At 45.4% G+C, this 19,098-nt stretch overlaps 1 protein-coding gene across 2 annotated transcripts in view; it reads left to right on the top strand.

Annotated features, from left to right (window-relative positions):
* PKD2L1 (polycystin 2 like 1, transient receptor potential cation channel) overlaps window positions 1-19,098 on the top strand; it is a 37,555-nt gene that overhangs the window by 9,796 nt on the left and 8,661 nt on the right. For both annotated transcript variants that reach the window (XM_035137878.3, XM_088669458.1), the window contains exons 2-7: window positions 5,746-5,859; window positions 10,731-10,858; window positions 12,459-12,712; window positions 14,199-14,423; window positions 15,157-15,385; window positions 17,680-17,850. In XM_035137878.3, the coding sequence (XP_034993769.2) occupies window positions 5,746-5,859; window positions 10,731-10,858; window positions 12,459-12,712; window positions 14,199-14,423; window positions 15,157-15,385; window positions 17,680-17,850 (1,121 nt within the window). The remainder of the gene's footprint in view (window positions 1-5,745; window positions 5,860-10,730; window positions 10,859-12,458; window positions 12,713-14,198; window positions 14,424-15,156; window positions 15,386-17,679; window positions 17,851-19,098) is intronic.

Below are 19,098 nucleotides of genomic sequence, written 5' to 3'. Positions count from 1 at the left end.
CTTAACAGATAGGAGAAATGGACCAAAACTAACAAAATGAAATTCAAGAGGGACAAATGTCAGGTTCTGCACTTAGGCATGAAGAACCAGATGCACCAATATAAGATGGGGGACACCTGGTGAAATATACTCGGAGTCGAGAGTGAATTTCATGCTCTTTATTCAGCTCATATTCATCAAGGAGAAGAAGAGAAGACGAATGGCTCTTTTCCCAAAACCATCTGCTTATATACATTATTTACACAATGGGCCTTGCGTGATTGGCTACTTCAGGGCTACACCTGTGGGCCAATTATATTGTGGATTGACTTCTGCCTGCAGCCTGATTGGCTGCTCCTACAGGCCAATCAGGTAGCAGATTCACTTCTGCCAGCCGCCTGATTGGCTGCTCCAGCAGGCCAATCAGGTTGCGGATTCACTTCCACCTGGAGTTGGATTGGGTAGCTCCCGCTGATTCTGAATCCTATTGTTCTAGGATTCAGCTCAGTACATAACACCTGGCTTGCCAGAAGTACATGTGAAAAGGATCTAGGGGATCTTAGTTTACCAAAAGCTTAATATGAGTCAACAGCATGAATCAGGGGTCAGGAAACATTTTCAGCAGTCCCTCAGACTATATTGGGGTGTGTGTGAATGAATTCCTATGCCCCACAAATAACTCAGAGGTGCATTTTAAATAAAAGCACACATTCTACTCAAGTGAAAACACCAGGCAGGCCCCACAAATAACCCAGAGATGCATTTTAAATAAACGGCCACATTCTACTCATGTAAAAACACGCTGATTCCCGGACCGTCCGCGGGTCAGATTTAGAAGGCGATTGGGCCAGATCCGGCCCCCGGGCCTTAGTTTGCCTACCCATGGCATGAATGCTATTCTAGGCTGCATCAACAGAAGTATAGTGTCCAGATCAAGGGAGGTAATAGTCCCACTCTATTCGGCCTTGGTCAGACCACACCTGGAATACTGTGTCCAATTCTGGGCACCACAATATCAGAAGGATATTGACAAGCTGGAATGTGTGCAGAGGAGGGCAACCAAGATGATCAAGGGTTTGTAGTTAATTTTCCTCCTGCTTTCCGAACCTAATAGAGGGAACTGCAAAGAGCCACAGGTGAGAGACATAAACAATCCCTATATATTTTTTCCCCTCCAATATAGAATATTGGGGGAAGTCCTATTATAGCCATATGTGTTCCACTTAAGAAGAATGGAACATCCTATATATATAAAGCTTATCTCCCCCACCCCAATGGCAAAACTAGGAAAAATATTAAAGAGTACAGTTTTCTTTGTTTCTTTTTTTTCTTACTTTTTAAAAATAATTTTATTGGTTTTACAAAATAGATCACACAATTAACTTTTTTTTAAAAAAAAATTGAAATAAAACAAGATTCATCCGAATCTTAGGACTTCCCTCCTCACCTCCTTGGGTCCTTTAAATATCTTAATCAACTGCATATTATAGTTCATCTGAATTATAGTGCTCCAACATATCCAAAGTCTTCGTAACATTGCAAGTGTTATTCAAAGGTTGCCAAAGAGTTCAAGTGTTTATAGTGTTCTTATAAATACAATCTGTATTTGTCCTCCCATTCTCAATTGAAGTTTTGGTCCTCCTGATTTCTGATCTTCCCAGTCAATCTAGCCATCTCTGCATAGTCAAGTAGTTTCATCTGCCAGCCCTCCTTTGTCGGCCTCTTGTCCTCTTTCCATCGCTGGGCAAGTAGCATCCTTGCAGCGGTAGTTGTGTACATGAACAGTCTTCTCAAATCCTTCGGTATATCTGCACCTAAAATTCCTAAGAGAAAGGCTTCTGGTCTTTTGACAAAGGTTATTTTAAACATTTGTTTAATTCATTATATATCATTTCCCAGAATTCCTTTATTTTTTACAATTCCGCCACATGTGATAAAAGGTGCCCTTAAAAAGGACAGTTTTCATTGAGTTGCGATGAACCCCTCCCCATTTGCTGTTAGCATCACATTTTGCTTAATACACACACACACACACACACACACACACACACACACACACACACACTGATTAACAGTTACCCCTGTTTTTTCAGCAGGGAAGACAAAAACTTTAAAACAAAACTAGGTCAGGGACTGTTCGGGGCTGCAAATGCCATACACACTTTATTGGAAGTGAATGCTACTCTGCACAGCGAAGCTTAACTTCTGACTAAACATGCATTAAGGTTGGCTTGCATGCTATACTGACCAAACAGGTTTAGTAACAAATGTGGTGGCTTCAGCTTTTGGAAACCGCAGCTCACTTTGCCTCAGATAGGTGATGTAATTAGGAATGTTTCCTAGAAATACATAGGTGTGTAGAAAATGAAACTGTAACGTATTATCAAACTTTGTAGACCATTTCACGCATCTTGCTTTTATTTGTAAGCCGCCCTGAGTCTCTGTCGGGGCAATTAATATTATAGATAAATGAATAAATAATATAGAATTGTAGAGTTGGAAGGGATTACAAGGGTCATCAAGTCCAACCCTCTGCATTGCAGGAATCTTTTGCCCAATGTGGGACTCGAAGCCATGACGCTGATATTAACAGTCTCATGCTCTACCAACTGAGCCCACATGTAGCTCACAGCCAGATATTCTCCCCCCCCCCCCCGACTGATTTGGTAAAAAGAAAAAGGGTCTGTAGGGAATCAGAAAAGCTGTGGGACCGGTACAGGATATATATTTTATTGGAACAATTCATAATGGTCATTTGCAGAGTGTATCTGCAAGGAAACTATTTTCAAGGCGGCTTATAAATACAGTCGTACCTTGGAAGTCGAACGGAATCAGTTCCATGTGACTTCCAAAATTTTCGGAAACCAAAGTGCGGTTTCTGATTGAAAGCTCCTGCAGCCAATCAGAAGCCGCGGAAGCCACGTCTCACATTCGGGTTCCAAAGAACGTTCACAAACCGGAACGCTCCCGGGTTTGCAGGGTTGGGGAGCCAAAACGTTTGGGACTCGCAAGGCGTTCGGGATCCAAGGTACGACTGTAGAGCGACAAAATGCAACCCAACCTCCTGATAAAATAGCTCCCGTGAAATCAAAAGGCAGCAGATAAAATAAAGTAGCATGGAATGATAAAACTGAGAGATGAAAGACCTGGAGAAATCAGAAGGCATATTTGTCTGGTGCCACAGTAACCTCAGGCAGCTGTCCTCACGGGAAGCGTGACCCTGCCTTAATTCTGATGGTGGCGGTGAGGGGAGGCCTCCAGAGGTCATCTCAACACAGAGACAGACTTGTGTCGTGCTAAGGAAGCTTTAGAAGCACGGGGAGGAAGGAGGAAAAAGCTTCGCTCGCACGATGTATTAGTATTGCCTATTACAGCACACTTTGTTCTGTTCCATTCTGAGTGCTTTTGATTAGGGGTGTGGACAATATCCATCACAGATCGCTGATAGCAGGTGCCCTTAGAGCTGAACCACTTGAGACTATATTAAAGGAATGGAAACCCTTAGGCTATTGATGTCGATACACCTACTCGGCTTTTAAGTGGGGGGGTCACATGGGCACCAGATAAAAGTTTAAGTAGGAAGAAGAAGAAGACGAAGACGATGAAGAAGCCATTAATGGTCTGACCTATCTCATCAGCTTGTTAGCTGATGAAAACAGCGGCTTGATGAAAGAAAACAATGTTCAAACGGAGCCCGGCCCATGTTCTTAGGCTCAGGTTTGGCACCGCTGGGAGCATGAAAGAGCATTTGATTTAGATCTGGAATGGCAGCCGAGTGCATGAGCTCCGTCAGGCTGCCTCAGTGGGAGGGGTGGGGAGCAGAATGCGTCCCGTCAACTCGGCCCTGGTTAGTTGCAACACTGGATGTAGAACGGGAGCAGTAAGGTGAGACTGGCATGGTGCTAACGCAGCAGCAGAGCCAATCGCTCCCACTGGCCTCACTGTCAAGAGGTGTAGAGAGAGAATCGCTAATTGTATGATTGAGCTAAATCTGATAATATAGTTTGCATTGTATAATTCTGACTGTATGGCTTAGCCCCCCCCCCCTATTCCTGGGTGCTTTCCATTGCCCCTGTGCCTCTGTGTCAAAGTGTAATGAAAACATTCGGCAGCTAGACAGGATGGCCTTGCCAGAAAGTACAAGGTCTGCATCAGGAGATGCTCAAGGTCTACATCAGGAGATGAAGCATATATCAGGCACAAGAGGCAAGACAGACAGGAACTCAAGCCCCCACACTCAAGGCTGCTTGAGGCTGGCACCGGGGTAGCATTGCTGAGTCAGCATGTGTTTATGAGAAGGACAGGACACAGGAAGATCCGTATATGTATTTGTAACCTATGACCCTCTTACGTGCGCACACTTACAGAGTGGATTCCTGCGGAGGGGGAAGGAGCCCAAGAAGTGTATAAGAATCTATGCAAACTGTCTTTCTTTGCTCTTGTCGTGAAGAGTGATCACCAAAGGTCTCTCTATATAGAGATTAAACTCTTTCTCTGAATTCAACCCTCAGTGTCATTATTGACTGTCTTTGTCCCTGCCTGGGCGTAACTTAAGGAACCCAGCTTAGGCCAATAAGGCAACAGAGGAGTGGGGATGCTCTGCCATACTGACTGCTACTGGTTTCCACTCCAGCTGGTCATTATAAGAACCACTATTTAATTTATAAGAGCTGGTTCCTGTAGACTCACACACTGGTCAGCTCCCATTTTGACTTGAAATGTTCGTATTGGGCTTCTCAGAGGCAATAAGAAGGCGGGGGGAGCACCGCCCCGCAATGGCGTTCTCCTTAGAGGTGCCGGAACTGCACTCCAGCACGCTCCGGCTGAAAAAAGCCCTGCTTCTGACTACAACATACCAAAGCCAAGTAATTGTGCTTTATTCTGTAAAGACAGCACCCTTGGAGCATGAATGAGATACAATGAAGGTGCATAAACAAACCACTCCAGTATCCGCCTCTATTCAGCATTAGAATAGCAGTAACAAGAAGTTTCTCTTGGGGGTTGCTGCTCTGATAGGGGGACCTTTTCAAATCCCAGATGGGGGTGGTCAGCATTCCTTCTTTGGATTGTTTGGCAACAGTGTTGAAGTGATTATGTGTCCTTAGCAATGGTACTGCCTGCTAAGTGCTAAAGCCTTAGAGTTGCCTCTGCATTTTGTTTTATAACTTTTATTTCGTAGTTGTTTAGACGTCTTAGTCGTGTTCAACTCCCTGTGATCCCATGAACCAGAGCATGCCTTGGAAACTCTCACTTTCTTCTCAAAGCTTCTCCTTTTTTATGTCCATGGAGTTTTCTTGGCAAAATACTGGAGTCGTTTGCCAGTTTCTTCTCCAGGTGGATCACATTTAGTCTAAACTCTCGGCTATGACCTGTCCGTCTTGGGTGGCCCTGCACGGCATAGCTCATAGCTGCTTGGAGTTCTTCAAGCACCTTCACCACAACAAGACAGTGATCCATAAAGAGGTTAACTTTCTTTAGAAGTGACTCATTAACTTTCAAGGAAGGAAGGAAGGAAGGAAGGAAGGAAGGAAGGAAGGAAGGAAGGAAGGAAGGAAGGAAGGAAGGAAGGAAGGAAGGAAGGATCTAGGGCCCTTGCTGGGCTGGGGCCTGTCATATTATGCCTTCCCCCTTCACTCAGTTTTTCTGGAGTTGTACTGCTCACATCAGATGAAGCACTCTAGGGCAATTGTGCTGTGGATTAGCACCAAAATAGATGAATCCAGAGGCACATTTATTCACTTCTTTCCCTTTCCTCTCTCTTTGCAGGACTTTGGGGCACCACACTAACGGAAAACACCGCTGAGAACCGAGAGCTTTATGTAAAGACCACACTGCGTGAACTGTTGGTCTACATTGTATTCTTGGTGGATATCTGTTTATGTAAGTTTGCCCGGGCTGCTTTTCCTTTGTATTATTCACGTGGGTGGTTCCAGCCCAATGAGGGACAAATATTCTTATAGAAGGCTTGTGTTTGTTCATTACACTTGCACCCTACCTTTTGAGAAGGTGGCTTTTGAAAAGACGAGTTCTCCATGCAGCAGCAAACTGGGCCCCGAGGATAGGGCGGCAGAGATACTGTAGTCTACTGGGACCCTAGTTCCTTTACCAGGTGTTTAAGTGGCCAGTTTCTAGTGCTTGTTCCTGAGGCTGGGTGTTTGGGACAGAACAGAGATTCAGTTGGCATACTGTCCCCTTCATTGTCCCAAAGCCGTGAGACATCCCACTGAGACACCCTTCTTGAGAGTAGCTCAGAACCTCATGACCTCCATGGTAACCATGGGGCTGTCTCAAGAGATGCCAAGCCCACAAGCTTTGAACTTGGTTTCCTGGACTGGATTGCAGTAGGAGAAAGTAATAGTGCCTTCTTGGCTTCCCCTCCTTCCTCTCCTGCCCACAAATTTGTTGGTTCTTCTAGGGCAGTGTTCCCCAAACTTGGGCCTCCAGCTGTTTTTGGACTGCAACTCCCATCATCCCTAGCTAGCCAGACCAGTGGTCAGGGATGGTGGGAATTGTAGTCCAAAAACAGCGGGAGACCCAAGTTTGGGGGACGCTGTTGTAGTGGAAGGAACAACCCATTCTCATTTCGTAGGAACATCCACATTTTCTTGCAGCTACTTGGAATTTGACATGCGTGGTTAGAACTTCCACAACACCCTGATGTTTCCCCCCTTCCCATCGCAAAGAACTATGCAGGAAGGATGGTCTGAACGATAACATAGACGGCCGTTCCTATTGTGCTCTCTGGGTAGATTTAATGCAGCTGTGTGCCAAATACTAAACCACTTTGTGTGGGCACAACAATGGCTGTTTGTTTTGGGAAGATTTATTGTTATCTCAAAGGCGCACCTGTGATGTCTCATAGGGCAACAGATTATATTTCATGCACTCCACGGTGGAACAGGTATGCCAATAATAGTTATCACTTGCAAACAGGGGGGACAAAGCTCAAATCACTCTTCTCATACAGTAATGATGTTCTGATCTGGGCAAAAGAGGAGCTTTGGAAATGTGTTATTGTGTAGGGTGCCTATCGAGTTTTCTCCCCACTGAGAATCCTGCTATTGACGTTACAGCTTAGGCAGTGCTTACGTCTCTCTGAGTGCATGCATGCATATGATAAGTTTGATCCCGCTCACAGATCTCTCTCTTAGCGGAGAAAGCACGGCACAACCTGATCCCTTTGCTGAATGGATGAGGCATTCGTCCTAGGAGCTAGGACTGGTTAAAACGGCAATGACGATCCAAAACCATGTTTATGGCCATAATTCCTGGTAGGGTTTTTTTGTCACACAAGCCCTTATATAATAACAATAACAATAACAATAACAACAACAACAACAACAACAATAACAATAATTTATTATTTATACCCTGCCCATCTGGCTGGGTTTCCCCAGCCACTCTGGGCGGCTTCCAACCGAATATTAAAAACAGTACAGCATCAAACATTAAAAACTTCCCTAAACAGGGCCGCCTTCAGTTGTCTTCTAAAAGTAAAATAGTTGCTTATTGCCTTGACATCTGCTGGGAGGGCGTTCCACAGGGCAGGCGCCACTACCGAGAAGGCCCTCTGCCTGGTTCCCTGTAATCTCACTTCTCGCAATGAGGGAACCGCCAGAAGGCCCTCGGTGCTGGATCTCAGTGTCCGGGCTGAACGATGGGGGTGGAGATGCTCCTTCAGGTATACAGGACTGATGCCGTTTAGGGCTTTAAAGGTCAGCACCAGCACTTTGAATTGTGCTCGGAAACATACTGGGAGCCAATGTAGGTCTCTTAGGACCGGTGTTATGTGGTCTTGGCGAGAGTCGCAGTTTGGGGGTGGCTGGTCTGAGGGAAAGTGGACCTGCCCCCTGCTGAAAATGTTTGCTGATCCCGGTATAAGTTGTGTCACACAATCCTCCCCGAGCTCCTCCCAGGGCTGGGGAAAAGGTTAATTTAACCTCCGGTTTGCTAGTAAAACTGAATTGCTGTGTTTGTTGCGAAATGATCCATATCTCGGTGCTACTCTCTGTGCAACTGAACTGGCTTGGGAGCCTGCTTGAAACAGGCCGATGCACATGAAAGTAGCAAACGTAACTATGGCTGCCCTGTTATAAAGCATGCAAATAGGATGAGTCAGGAGGACATTGGGAAATGTCCGAGTTTGAGGCCTCCGAGACCAGCCTCAGATAGGATCTACTAATTCTATGGGTTAGTCTCCACTCAGGGAAAGTAGACATGGACTCCTACTGGTCACAGGGCTCAGGGCTCATGCACACGCCCCCTTGTTCTGTGCCTAGACAGGTCCAAGTAGTTTTCTACTTGCCCCACAATTTCTAGGCACGGCTTCAAGCGATTGCCGTTTGTTCCAGTTCAGCGCTCAAAGTCGGCTTTCCCCGGAGAAATCGACAAGGCAAATGGAGGTGCGGTTAAGCCCACAGTCGTAGCTTCGAATGAGGGGGGCTGAGGGATGGAATCGGGACTGAAATTAAGCTGAAGAGATCTTTCAGATCAAGGGCACCAACTTGAATAAAATATTGTGGGGGCCCAGATAAGCCCCATCCTGCATAATTGGTCACATGACGCGGTACATGCACACCATTCGAATGGCAAAGCCTATCAACTGGGGGGGGGGGCTCGGCCCCTAGAAGTTGGCTCCTATGTTTCAGATGCTGATTTCCAGCAACCAGTTATTAGCTGGGGCAGTTTCTCTCACCAGAGAGGTTTTCTTTTAGGAGTACAGACAGCCCCCCTGCAGCTAGACTTCAGCATTATGGATTCCACAAAAGTTTTGGTCTCTGCATGTTTGTTTTATATAATCACTGCAATTCATTCATTCATTCATTCATTCATTCATTCATTTATACATACCCTGCCCACCTGGCAGCTCCCAACAGAATATTAAAAACACGACAAAACATCAAATATTAAAAACTTCCCTAAATGGGGCTTCCTTCATATGTCTTCTAAAAGTCAGATAGTTGTTTATTTCCATGACATCTGATGGGAGGGCGTTCCACAGGGCGGGTGCCACCACCGAGAAGGCCCTCTGCCTGGTTCCTTATAACCTCACTTCTTGCAGTGAGGGAACCGCCAGAAGGCCCTTGGAGCTGGACCTCAGTGTCCAGGCTGAGCAATGGGGGTGGAGGTGCTCCTTTAGGTATACTGGGCTGAGGCCTTTTAGGGCTTTTTTAAAGGTCAGCACCAACACTTTGAATTGTGCTCGGAAACGTACTGGGAGCCAATGTAGGTCTTTCAGGACCGGTGTTTTATGGTCTCGGTGGCCACTCCCAGTCGGCATATTCTGATATGCCAAAGGATGCATCATCGCCCTTTAAACGGTCCCTTTAGGATCTATTGTATGTTGGAAACTCTGTAAAATGTGTTAAGGATAATTTTTTTTACAGAAAGGGAGGGCGGCCACCCTTGACTGCTGCAATGCTGGCTAATCTGTAGATCAGGTGCTTTCGATAGCCTGAGATTTTAGCCTGAGCCTGTTTCCTTCCCCTTGATATAAAAGTTGATACCTTTCATATTTTTATTGATACTGGCACCGTCAAGATTTTGCCTTTGTTGTAAATTCTGTATCATTGATGCTGCCTAAGAAAGATTTTCCTATCACTCAAACCCCTTCCCATTCCTGCCTCGAGATACTCTAATAAAAAAACACTAGTTTTAAAAATATTAATATTTTATTGAAAGAATTTCATTTTTTAAGAAATAAAACGATACAGAGAAAAAGGGGCACAGTGAGAAAAAAGTGTGTGTATATCAGGTAAATAGGTAAAGGACCCCTGGACGGTTAAGTCCAGTCAAAGGCAACTATGGGGTTGCGGCGCTCATCTCGCTTTCAGACCGAGGGCACCGGCGTTTGTCCACAGACAGCTTTCCATGTCATGTGGCCAGCATGACTAAACCACTTCTGGAAACACCATTTACCTTCCCGCCACAACGGTACCTATTTATCTACTAGCGCTGGCATGCTTTCAAACTGCTAGGTTGGCAGGAGCTGGGACAGATGTCATCCACTGTTAGTGTGACATCTGCGTCACCATTTCGGCAACCAACTGTTCGATATCAGGCGAGTACTGTGTCAGGGCCAGCTTCGGGGAATCCTTAAGGTGCTCATCTGTCATGTTTGAACGTTGCATACTCTTTGTCATTTTTAAATATGAAAATGCAGATTCACACAAATAAGTAGAACCAAAACATGAGCGTAAAATTTCACTGCATCTTCTCAAATTTGGAAATTTCTGTCTGGGCACAAACTTCCAAAACGATTCTTCTTCTGCACGGGCCCTCAGAAAAATGTCATTTTTCAAAGTTAATATCTCATTTTTCAAAGATATTTTCCACAATGAGTAATTTATACTGATAGTGACGGCAATTTTTTTTAATGTCCAAATCACATTTGAATGGAAATGACATGTACTCTACAATTAATTCAATTTTTTTGGAAGTCGTTATTATCCTAATATGTATGTAGATATTAATTGCATACTACACCCTGTATAAACTCATTCCAAATGTTGTAATATTTATCCAAACAAAATCTAAATATTTAAGCAGCCTGTTCATACCTTACGAGTGTTGTCATACTGCCAATCCATTGATCAAAGGGGATCATATCTGCATTCTTCCAACTTATCAGTATACAGTAATTAAACTCACCTTCCTGCCCCGATATTGCATACTTAAGCCAGCCAGGTGGAATGAATGTATAAATCCTATTGAAATTCTTCCTGTTCCCCCCCATCCTGATTTATCTCTAGTGACTTACGGGATGACAAGTTCAAATGCCTATTACTACACCAAAGTGATGTCTGAGCTCTTCTTGGAAACTCCTACAGATAGTGGTATCTCCTTCCAGGAGATTGGAAGCATGGCTGACTTTTGGAGAGTGAGTACCAGACAAGCTGTGTGCTTGTTTCCTGTTTCAGATTTTCCTAGCAAACTGAAAGTGGCTCTCGTAAATTGGCTTATCGTAAATAACTGACTTGAACTGGCCGTTACAAATCGGCACTGGTTCAGCTGAAAGCTGTTCGTCCAACAGCTGAAAATGGATTAGCAGGAACAGAAGAGAATTTTCATTCGGTCCACATTTGAAAGCAGATTTGTGCCACCGGGACACGTAGATCAAAATGGAATCATTCTTTGGATTTTGCACCTCTCCGAACTTTGCAAAACAGTTCTTAGCTCCAAAAATGTTTAAAGAAGAAGAAATGTGTGCATTTTAGGTTTAAATGTGCACTTTAAAATATTGCTATAAAATACATGTTTAAATATGTACTTTTGGGATAATGTATGCATAGTTACCAAGTCTCCCGTTTCCCCCGGGGAAACCCCCATTTTTAAAGCCGTTTCCCGATGTCATCCCGAATGGCGAAATATCCCGTAATCCCCCTGGATTTCTTCCGGTGCCGCTCTGCCCATGTCTGGGCACCGGAAATCAGGCAGCGCCAGCACCGGAAGTTGTTTCTACGCATGTCTGGACATGCTGCTGATCCCGTATTTTTCTAACTGGGACTTGGCAGCTATGAAGATATGCGTTTAAAAACTATCTTTGAAGAATCTTTTTTAAACATTCAAATGAATGAAGAAAATGAATGGTATGGACTTACGAAGGAACCCGTGTGAGAGAGACCCAGGCCAGAAATAGAACGACCTATTCATCCCAGCTGATCAGGGTTCCTTTTCAATTTGTATAGACATCAAGTCTGCTGTCTGGACTTGGGAATCAGTTGTGTTGGTGACTGCACAATGAGCTATGTGAGAAAATGTACACACAGCCCATGCCATCATGCGTTAGCAATTTGTGCACATGTCAACTAGTAGCCTGTTGGCACACCTACTTCCCCCAGCACACACAAAGGGGCACTCCCACCCTTGGGTGCTCAGAGTCATAGCTCTTATCTGCTTGCCTCACCCCCCAGTGCACGCCCAACTTGGCTCTGCTCCCCAACCTTTTAGGGAGGCCTGTTATACCCATAGCTGCCAAGTTCCGGCCTGAGAAATAAGGGACTGGACCGGAAGTAGCAGACCGGAAGTAGCGCTGTCGCCATTTTGGAACTGGGCGGAGCATGCTCAGAAGCTACTTTTGATGCTGCTCTGCCCTATTCCAAAATGGCCGTCACACCAGAAATGGCGCTGCAGCCATTTTGGAACTGGGCAAAGCAGCATCAAAAGTCGCTTCTTAGCATGCTCCGCCCAGTTCCAAAATGGCCGCCGCGCCAGAATAAACCGGGGGGAAACAAAAAAATCTGTTTTGTCGGCTGGGAACATAAAGAGAGACTTGAAAGCTATGGTTATACAAGGAGGGTCCTAACTGCTCCCCATCCCCTTTTAAACTGAGATTCTCTGCAAACAAAACCCAATAATACATTTAGCCATATGAGAATATGGCAACCCTAGTTTCCAGTCTCCGGACATTCTGTGTGCTGTTTGTTGCTGTCTCAGATCTCACGTCTTTCTTCTTCCCCCCTTTCTGCACATCTCCGCAGTATACTCAAGGCCCTTTATTGGACAGCTTGTATTGGACCAAATGGTACAACAACGAATCTCTAGGCCACAACACTCAGTCGTACATCTATTACGAGAACTTGCTGCTGGGGGTGCCACGAATGCGTCAACTGAAGGTGCAGAACAACTCGTGTGTGGTGCACGAAGACTTCAAGGAAGACATTTTTGGCTGTTACGATGTCTACAGCGAGGAGAAGGAGGACAGGTCCCCCTTTGGGCTCATCAATGGAACAGCGTGAGTAGATCGTAACTTCTGCCTTTCTTGAGTTTCACAAACTAAGAGTTTGGTCATCCTCTTAGTTGTCTGCACCTTCATATTCTCCAACATTTCTCTGATGGAAATAGGCATGTCCTATTCTGTTTTTATTGTTTTTATTATTTTTGTTGTTTTTATAGTTTTTCTTATTTTGTTGTTTTTGTTGTTTTTGTTGTTTTTATTACTTTTGTTGTTTTTATTGTTTTTATTACTTTTGATGTTTTTATTATTTTTATTATTCTATTTGCACCTATCGGACTGGGTTGTCCCAGCTACTCTGGGCAGGTTTTAACGTACATGAAAACATAATAAAACATTAAACATGAAAAAAAACTCCCTATTCAGGGCTGCCTTCAGATGTCTTCTAAAGGTTGTATAGTTACTTGTCTCCTTGGCTTGCATAACTCCATACCCTCTGACATTTCTCTGATGAAAATAGGGGTGTCCTATGGAAAAGTGGGACATTCCAGGATCAAATCAGAAACCAGGATGGCTTCTGTAAATCCAAGACTGCCCCTAGAAAATGGGCACTTTTGGAGGGGCTGCGGTTGGCATGGGAGGGGGGACACCTCCGCAAGCTGTTTGGGTTTGGAAGCCGGTGGGAAGTCAGGAAGGTTATTCTGAGACATGATCGGAGCAAGCAGGGACTGGTGGTTCCCAGCCTGGTGGTGCTTCTTAGCCACCAGGGGGCAGATAACAGTAAAACCAAGGCCAGCTCAAGATATTTTGCCGCTTGAGGCAAAACAGAAAATGGTACTCATGTACTTGCTGCTGCCTCCGCCGCTGCCTGAGGCGACTGGAGGTGACCTTGACACGCTGAAGGTGGCAGGGAGAGAAAAGGAGGCCAGAAAAGAGCAGGCGGCAGCCCTCCTCCTCTGAAGTGGGGGCTGTGGGTGACAAGCACAGGAGGCCGTGAGTGGCGTGACCCTCAGGGTCCTGGATCTGCCACCTCTCCCAGCTGTCCCCAGCATGCCTCCTGAGGCAACTGCCTCAAGGAGACCAATAGATGGGCCGGCCCACAGTAGAACTATTGAGTAATGAGCTGTTTCCGAGTTAATTTCAAGGTGATAGTTCTTACCTTTAAATAAACCATGAACCCGGGGTTCAGATAACATGCTAAGCCTAACCATGGAGCCAAACAGGAGGAGCAGGGCCTGCGGGGGAGCAAAGAGGCCAGCCATAATCTCCGTTCTGGAAGCCCGCACATGCGCTCTATGCCTTGTTTCGGCGCAAACTGAGCCAATGTCGCGTAAAGTGTTCCAAAAATATTTGATGTAAAGAATATTGGCCAGAGTTCCCAAGAACTGTGTTACTGGTTGTGTGTATCTGTGGGGCATTAGGTTAAATCCTTTTGGGGGCAGGGGGGCGGGAATTCATGTGCAATATGCATGTGGCATCCCGAGCCTGGAATAGATAACATTTTGGCTTTGTCCATTTTGGCTCTTGTTGCACCTTCTGTGTGCAGGTGGCAGTACCACACAGAGGAAGAGCTGGACGGTTCCTCTCACTGGGGCCGACTGACAAGTTACAGCGGAGGAGGTTATTACATGGATCTCAAAATGACCCGTCGGGAAAGCGCTAGAGCTCTCCGAGTCCTGAAAGAAAACTTGTGGCTGAATCGGGGAACTCGCGTGGTTTTCATTGACTTTTCTGTGTACAATGCCAATATCAACCTTTTCTGCGTCCTGAGGTGGGTGGCAGCTCTTCTTCCTTCCCCTGTTCATTTCTGCAAAACCATCTACAGTGGTACCTCTACTTACGAATTTAATGCGTTCTGAACGCACATTCGTAAGTCGAAAAAAATTGTAAGTCGAATCCCATAGGAATGCATTGGGAGAAAAAAAATCGTAAGTCTATCTAAAAATTCGTAAGTAGAAAAAATCCTATCTAAACAGCATCCAAGATGGCGGACGGAGCTCCATTCATAAGTAGAAACATTCGTAAGTCGAGTCATTCGTAAGTAGAGGTACCACTGTATTTCCCATTTCCCATATCATTTAATGTGTCAATACACAGGGAAGCTGTTAATATTGCAGTTGTTGTATAAGGAATTGTTATCTTGACTGGAGTGCAATTGAAATTAATGAGATTTCGGAACGCAGAAACAAAGCAAATAATCAAACCATCTATTCTAGCACACGGGGGGGGGGCACCTAAATTATACAATTTGTTATCAGGATGGTTGGTATTAGTAATTGCATTATAATTTGGCATTGTTATAATGAGGCTATTATTGGAATGCAATTGAAAACTAATAAAAATTATTACCAAAGACTGCAGAATAGTTACAAAACCCATTTGCAGAACAGGTGAGTTCATCTTCCAATCACGCTTTGTATATACGCCTATTGATCTGCCATCCTTCTTTGAGGCACGTCAATGGAACCATGCAGCCCATACGCATCCTCTTCCCTCCTTATTAGGTTGGTGATTGAATTCCCAGCCACTGGTGGCGCCATCCCGTCATGGCAGATCCGAACAGTAAAGCTCCTCCGCTATGTCAGCACCTGGGACTTCTTCATTGTTGCGTGCGAGATCGTCTTCTGCGTCTTCATCTTCTACTACGTGGTGGAAGAGATCTTGGAGCTGCGCATTCACAGGCTCAAGTACTTCACCAGCATCTGGAACATCCTGGACATTGTTGTCATATTGGTGAGATTTCTTTCCATTCATATTGAAGGAATCAGGACCGCCAGTGATGATTACACAGGAAAGCCACATAGCTTGGGTCAAAGAAGGCCACAACTTTTATTGATGACAGATGAAGGGTTTGGCAAGGTATTGAGAAACTAATTTGACCATCAGCCTGCCTGCTGAGGTATATACCATTTGGGGTCAACCCGAGGAGAAGAGGACCTAATGGCACACATCAAGGAGGTCCCCCCTGTGGGATTGACACCTTGAGGAGTGCTATGGACCTCGCCCCGGCCTGGGTGTCAGGAATGAGTCAGCTCCAAGCAAAAGGTTGCAGCTAAATGCAGAAAACAGCCAGGAACAGAGAGGCTGCTTAGATGAAAGTCAGATGGAGGAAAGCCAGCAGCTGCATACTCCGGCTCCTCCTGACCTTGATGTGCAAGCTGATAAGACAGGAACGGAGAGCAGGCTAGAACGCAGTCAAAGCTCGCCGAAAGCACAAACAGGCAGGAAAGAGTTAAGAGACAGCCTCTCAGAGAATGGGGAAGAGGCAGAAGCTGACCCACTCAGTCCGAGATCTTGACAAATGAGAGTGCTGCAAGATAGGAAGCAAAACAAAAGACGTCAGAAGCGAAAGTTCAGTTGCTTCTGGTCACACAGTAGCCGCCCGGAGCTATCTGTTTGATTTTGCAATAAATCCTCCTTTTTAATTAGCTATGCTTACAGTGTTAAGCGGGACACGGGTGGCGCTGTGGGTTAAACCACTGAGCCTAGGGCTTGCCGATCAGAAGCTCGGCAGTTTGAATCCCTGCGACGGGGTGGGCTCCCGTTGCTTGGTCCCAGCTCCTGCCAAGCTAGCAGTTCAAAAGCACGTCAAAGTGCAAGTAGATAAATAGGGACCGCTACAAGCGGGAAGGTAAACAGTGTTTCCGTGTGCTGCTCTGGTTCACCAGAAGTGGCTTTGTCATGCTGGCCACATGACCTGGAAGCTATACGCCGGCTCCCTTGGCCAATAACGCGAGACGAGCGCCGCAACCCCAGAGTCGGTCACGACTGGACCTAATGGTCAGGGGTCCCTTTACCGTACTGTGTTATCTAGCTGAGAACCTGGACTTCTGACACTGAGTTTCCAGACAAAAGCAGCTCCTCCTGGATCCCTTTAATAGGATACCTCTGCCCTTTTAGAGGGGCAGGCAGAGGCACCAACCTCCCCTCCATCAAAGACTAAGGTTGTCCGGGAGCTGACAAGGAGAGCAGCTCGTTCGCAGATCAGAGAAAGACAGGGAAACAACATACCCTCTGACATTCATCTGATGAAGATAGGGACGTCCTAAGCAAAAGGGGGACACTCTGGGTCAAATCAGAAACTGGGACGGCTTCTGTAAATCTGGGACCGTTCCTGGAAAACAGGGACACTTGGATGCTATGCAGGGCTGGATTTAAGTTGAATGAGGCCCTAAGCTACTAAAGGTAACGGGGCCCTTTATATGTCCAGCTGTTTTGTGTGTTGAATATATGCCATATGGTAATTTATGGACCTAATAGGTATCTAAAGCCATTTGCACATGTTGCCATGCAACCGCTCCATGCAGAATGTAGGCACCCTATATATATAGAAATGAGCAAACCAGCGATATTTTAGGGAGCAGGCTAGCAGGCTTACATCATAGGAGCTTTAGCTTATACGTAAATCCGGCACTGGTCGTATGCAATATGCGAAGCAGCTGACTATGTTAAGTATGAACACCTTTGCAGAAATTATATGTGTTTCTCAACTAATTAGCAAGTGACAGGAGAAACTGCCTTGCCCCAATAGTCTTCGTTCCAAAATGCACTTCCACCTAATGTCTAAGAAACGAAACTTTCATTGGGAGGGTGTGATAGGGCTGTTAGCATAAATCCTATGCAAGGAAAAAAAGCTGCATGTGACTGATTGTTTACATTATAAGACTGCTGTAACTTTCCCACACACAGGAGACAGTGTAACTTGATCTCTTGTCATGTGATATTCTTTGTTCTGTTTCTACTTTCACTTCTGACTGAATGAGAGTGATGGCGAATACACTTAACCATCGCTCCCTAATAAGCGTAGTTAAAAGCTACGATTGTTTGCTGTCTTCTTTACCGAAGCCAGTGGCAAGAGAAAGAATATAGGGCTTTACACCCCGATATTCTAACAAGGGCATTGTATCTTTCCTAAGCACCAAGCACAAGGCTGGCAAAACAATTTGTGCAGCAGTTCTAAGTCCGAAAGAATGATGAGGCTCCACTCTCTGTAGAATTTCCTTTAAATCCCAGGTTTCCCCCCTCAGCTTTCTATTGTAGCCATCGGATTCCACATCTTTCGCACCATTGAGGTCAACAGGTTGATGGGACAGCTTCTGAGAAACCCCAGCATCTATGCGGACTTTGAATTCCTGGCTTTTTGGCAGACTCAGTACAATAACATGAATGCTGTGAACTTGTTCTTTGCCTGGATCAAGGTATCTATCTATCTATCTATCTATCTATCTATCTATCTATCTATCATGTATCATCTATCTATCATATCTATCTATCTATCTAATCTTTCTTTCTTTCTTTCTTTCTTTCTTTCTTTGATTTCTATACTGCCCTTCATCTGGAGGATCACAGGGCGATTTACAAGATAAAAACTTGGCTTCCTGACTATGAATCTGTCTGTTGTCAGCCAAAGATTCCAGCACTCCTTGGATGGAGCATCCATATTATGCATAGAATCGTAGATTCGTAGAGTTGGAAGGGACCCCAAGCGCCATCCAATCCAAGCCCTGCAGAAATCTCAACTAATGCATCTATGATAGATGGCTATCCAACCTCTGCTTCTAAACCTCCAAGGAAGGAGAGTTCACGACCTCCAGAGGGAGAGAGACCATTCCACTGTTGAACAACTCTTACTGTCAGGAAGTTCTTCCCAGTGTTTAGTTGGGATCCCCTTTCTTGTAGCCTGAAGCCATGTGTTCAGGTCCTACCCTCCAGAGCAGGAGAAAACAAGCCTGTTCCCTCCTCCGTGTGATAGCCCTTCAGATACTTAAAGATGGTTATCATATCTCCGCTCAGTCTTCTTCACCCTCATCTTCTCCCCTGCCCTCCAAGGGTGCCATCTCTAGGGGGCCCTGGGTGCTCAGCACCCACACCACATGGCCCCCAACGCAACTTCCGGTGCCTCGTGAAACACCAGAAGTCACATGCAAGGCACACAGCAGAGCGGAAATACAGGGCAAACGACATGCTGTATTGAATGAATACAGGGTGTAGTATTTTACATTGACATGCGGGACAATTCTGTATTATACAGGACGGGTAACAACCCTACGACAGCAACTGGAAACGTGCTGAAAATGGACCCCTCGACACTTTTAACTGCGGTTCTTTGCAAGGCGTATCATTTTCCCTCTCTGGTTTTTGGCGAAAACTATTTATGTGCTGTACTCAAGCTGGCTGAGGACGGCATGCTTTCATTGGCTGGGTGAAGTCCCAAGTAGTTCAAAAGTCCTCCAGGTTTCGCTGCTCCATTGAAGCCTAAGGCAGCAGCTGCTTACCAAACAATATGGGGGGGGGAAGCGTTTTAAATGTTGAAATGAAAAATTTCCAGGGAGCCACCTACCGGATGTTGTGTGCAATGTCTACCCCTTTTGTCATGAATGAAACAGGCCCGTTTGGAAAACTGAGGAACTGTCGCACAACCACAGTACAACCCCTTACAACCTGAT

Source organism: Zootoca vivipara, chromosome 5 (assembly GCF_965207765.1).
Source record: "Zootoca vivipara chromosome 5, rZooViv2.hap1.1, whole genome shotgun sequence".
Classification (NCBI taxonomy): Eukaryota; Metazoa; Chordata; class Lepidosauria; order Squamata; family Lacertidae; genus Zootoca; species Zootoca vivipara.
Note: the sequence above shows the minus strand (reverse complement) of the source record. Positions and strands in the feature narration are given on the sequence as shown.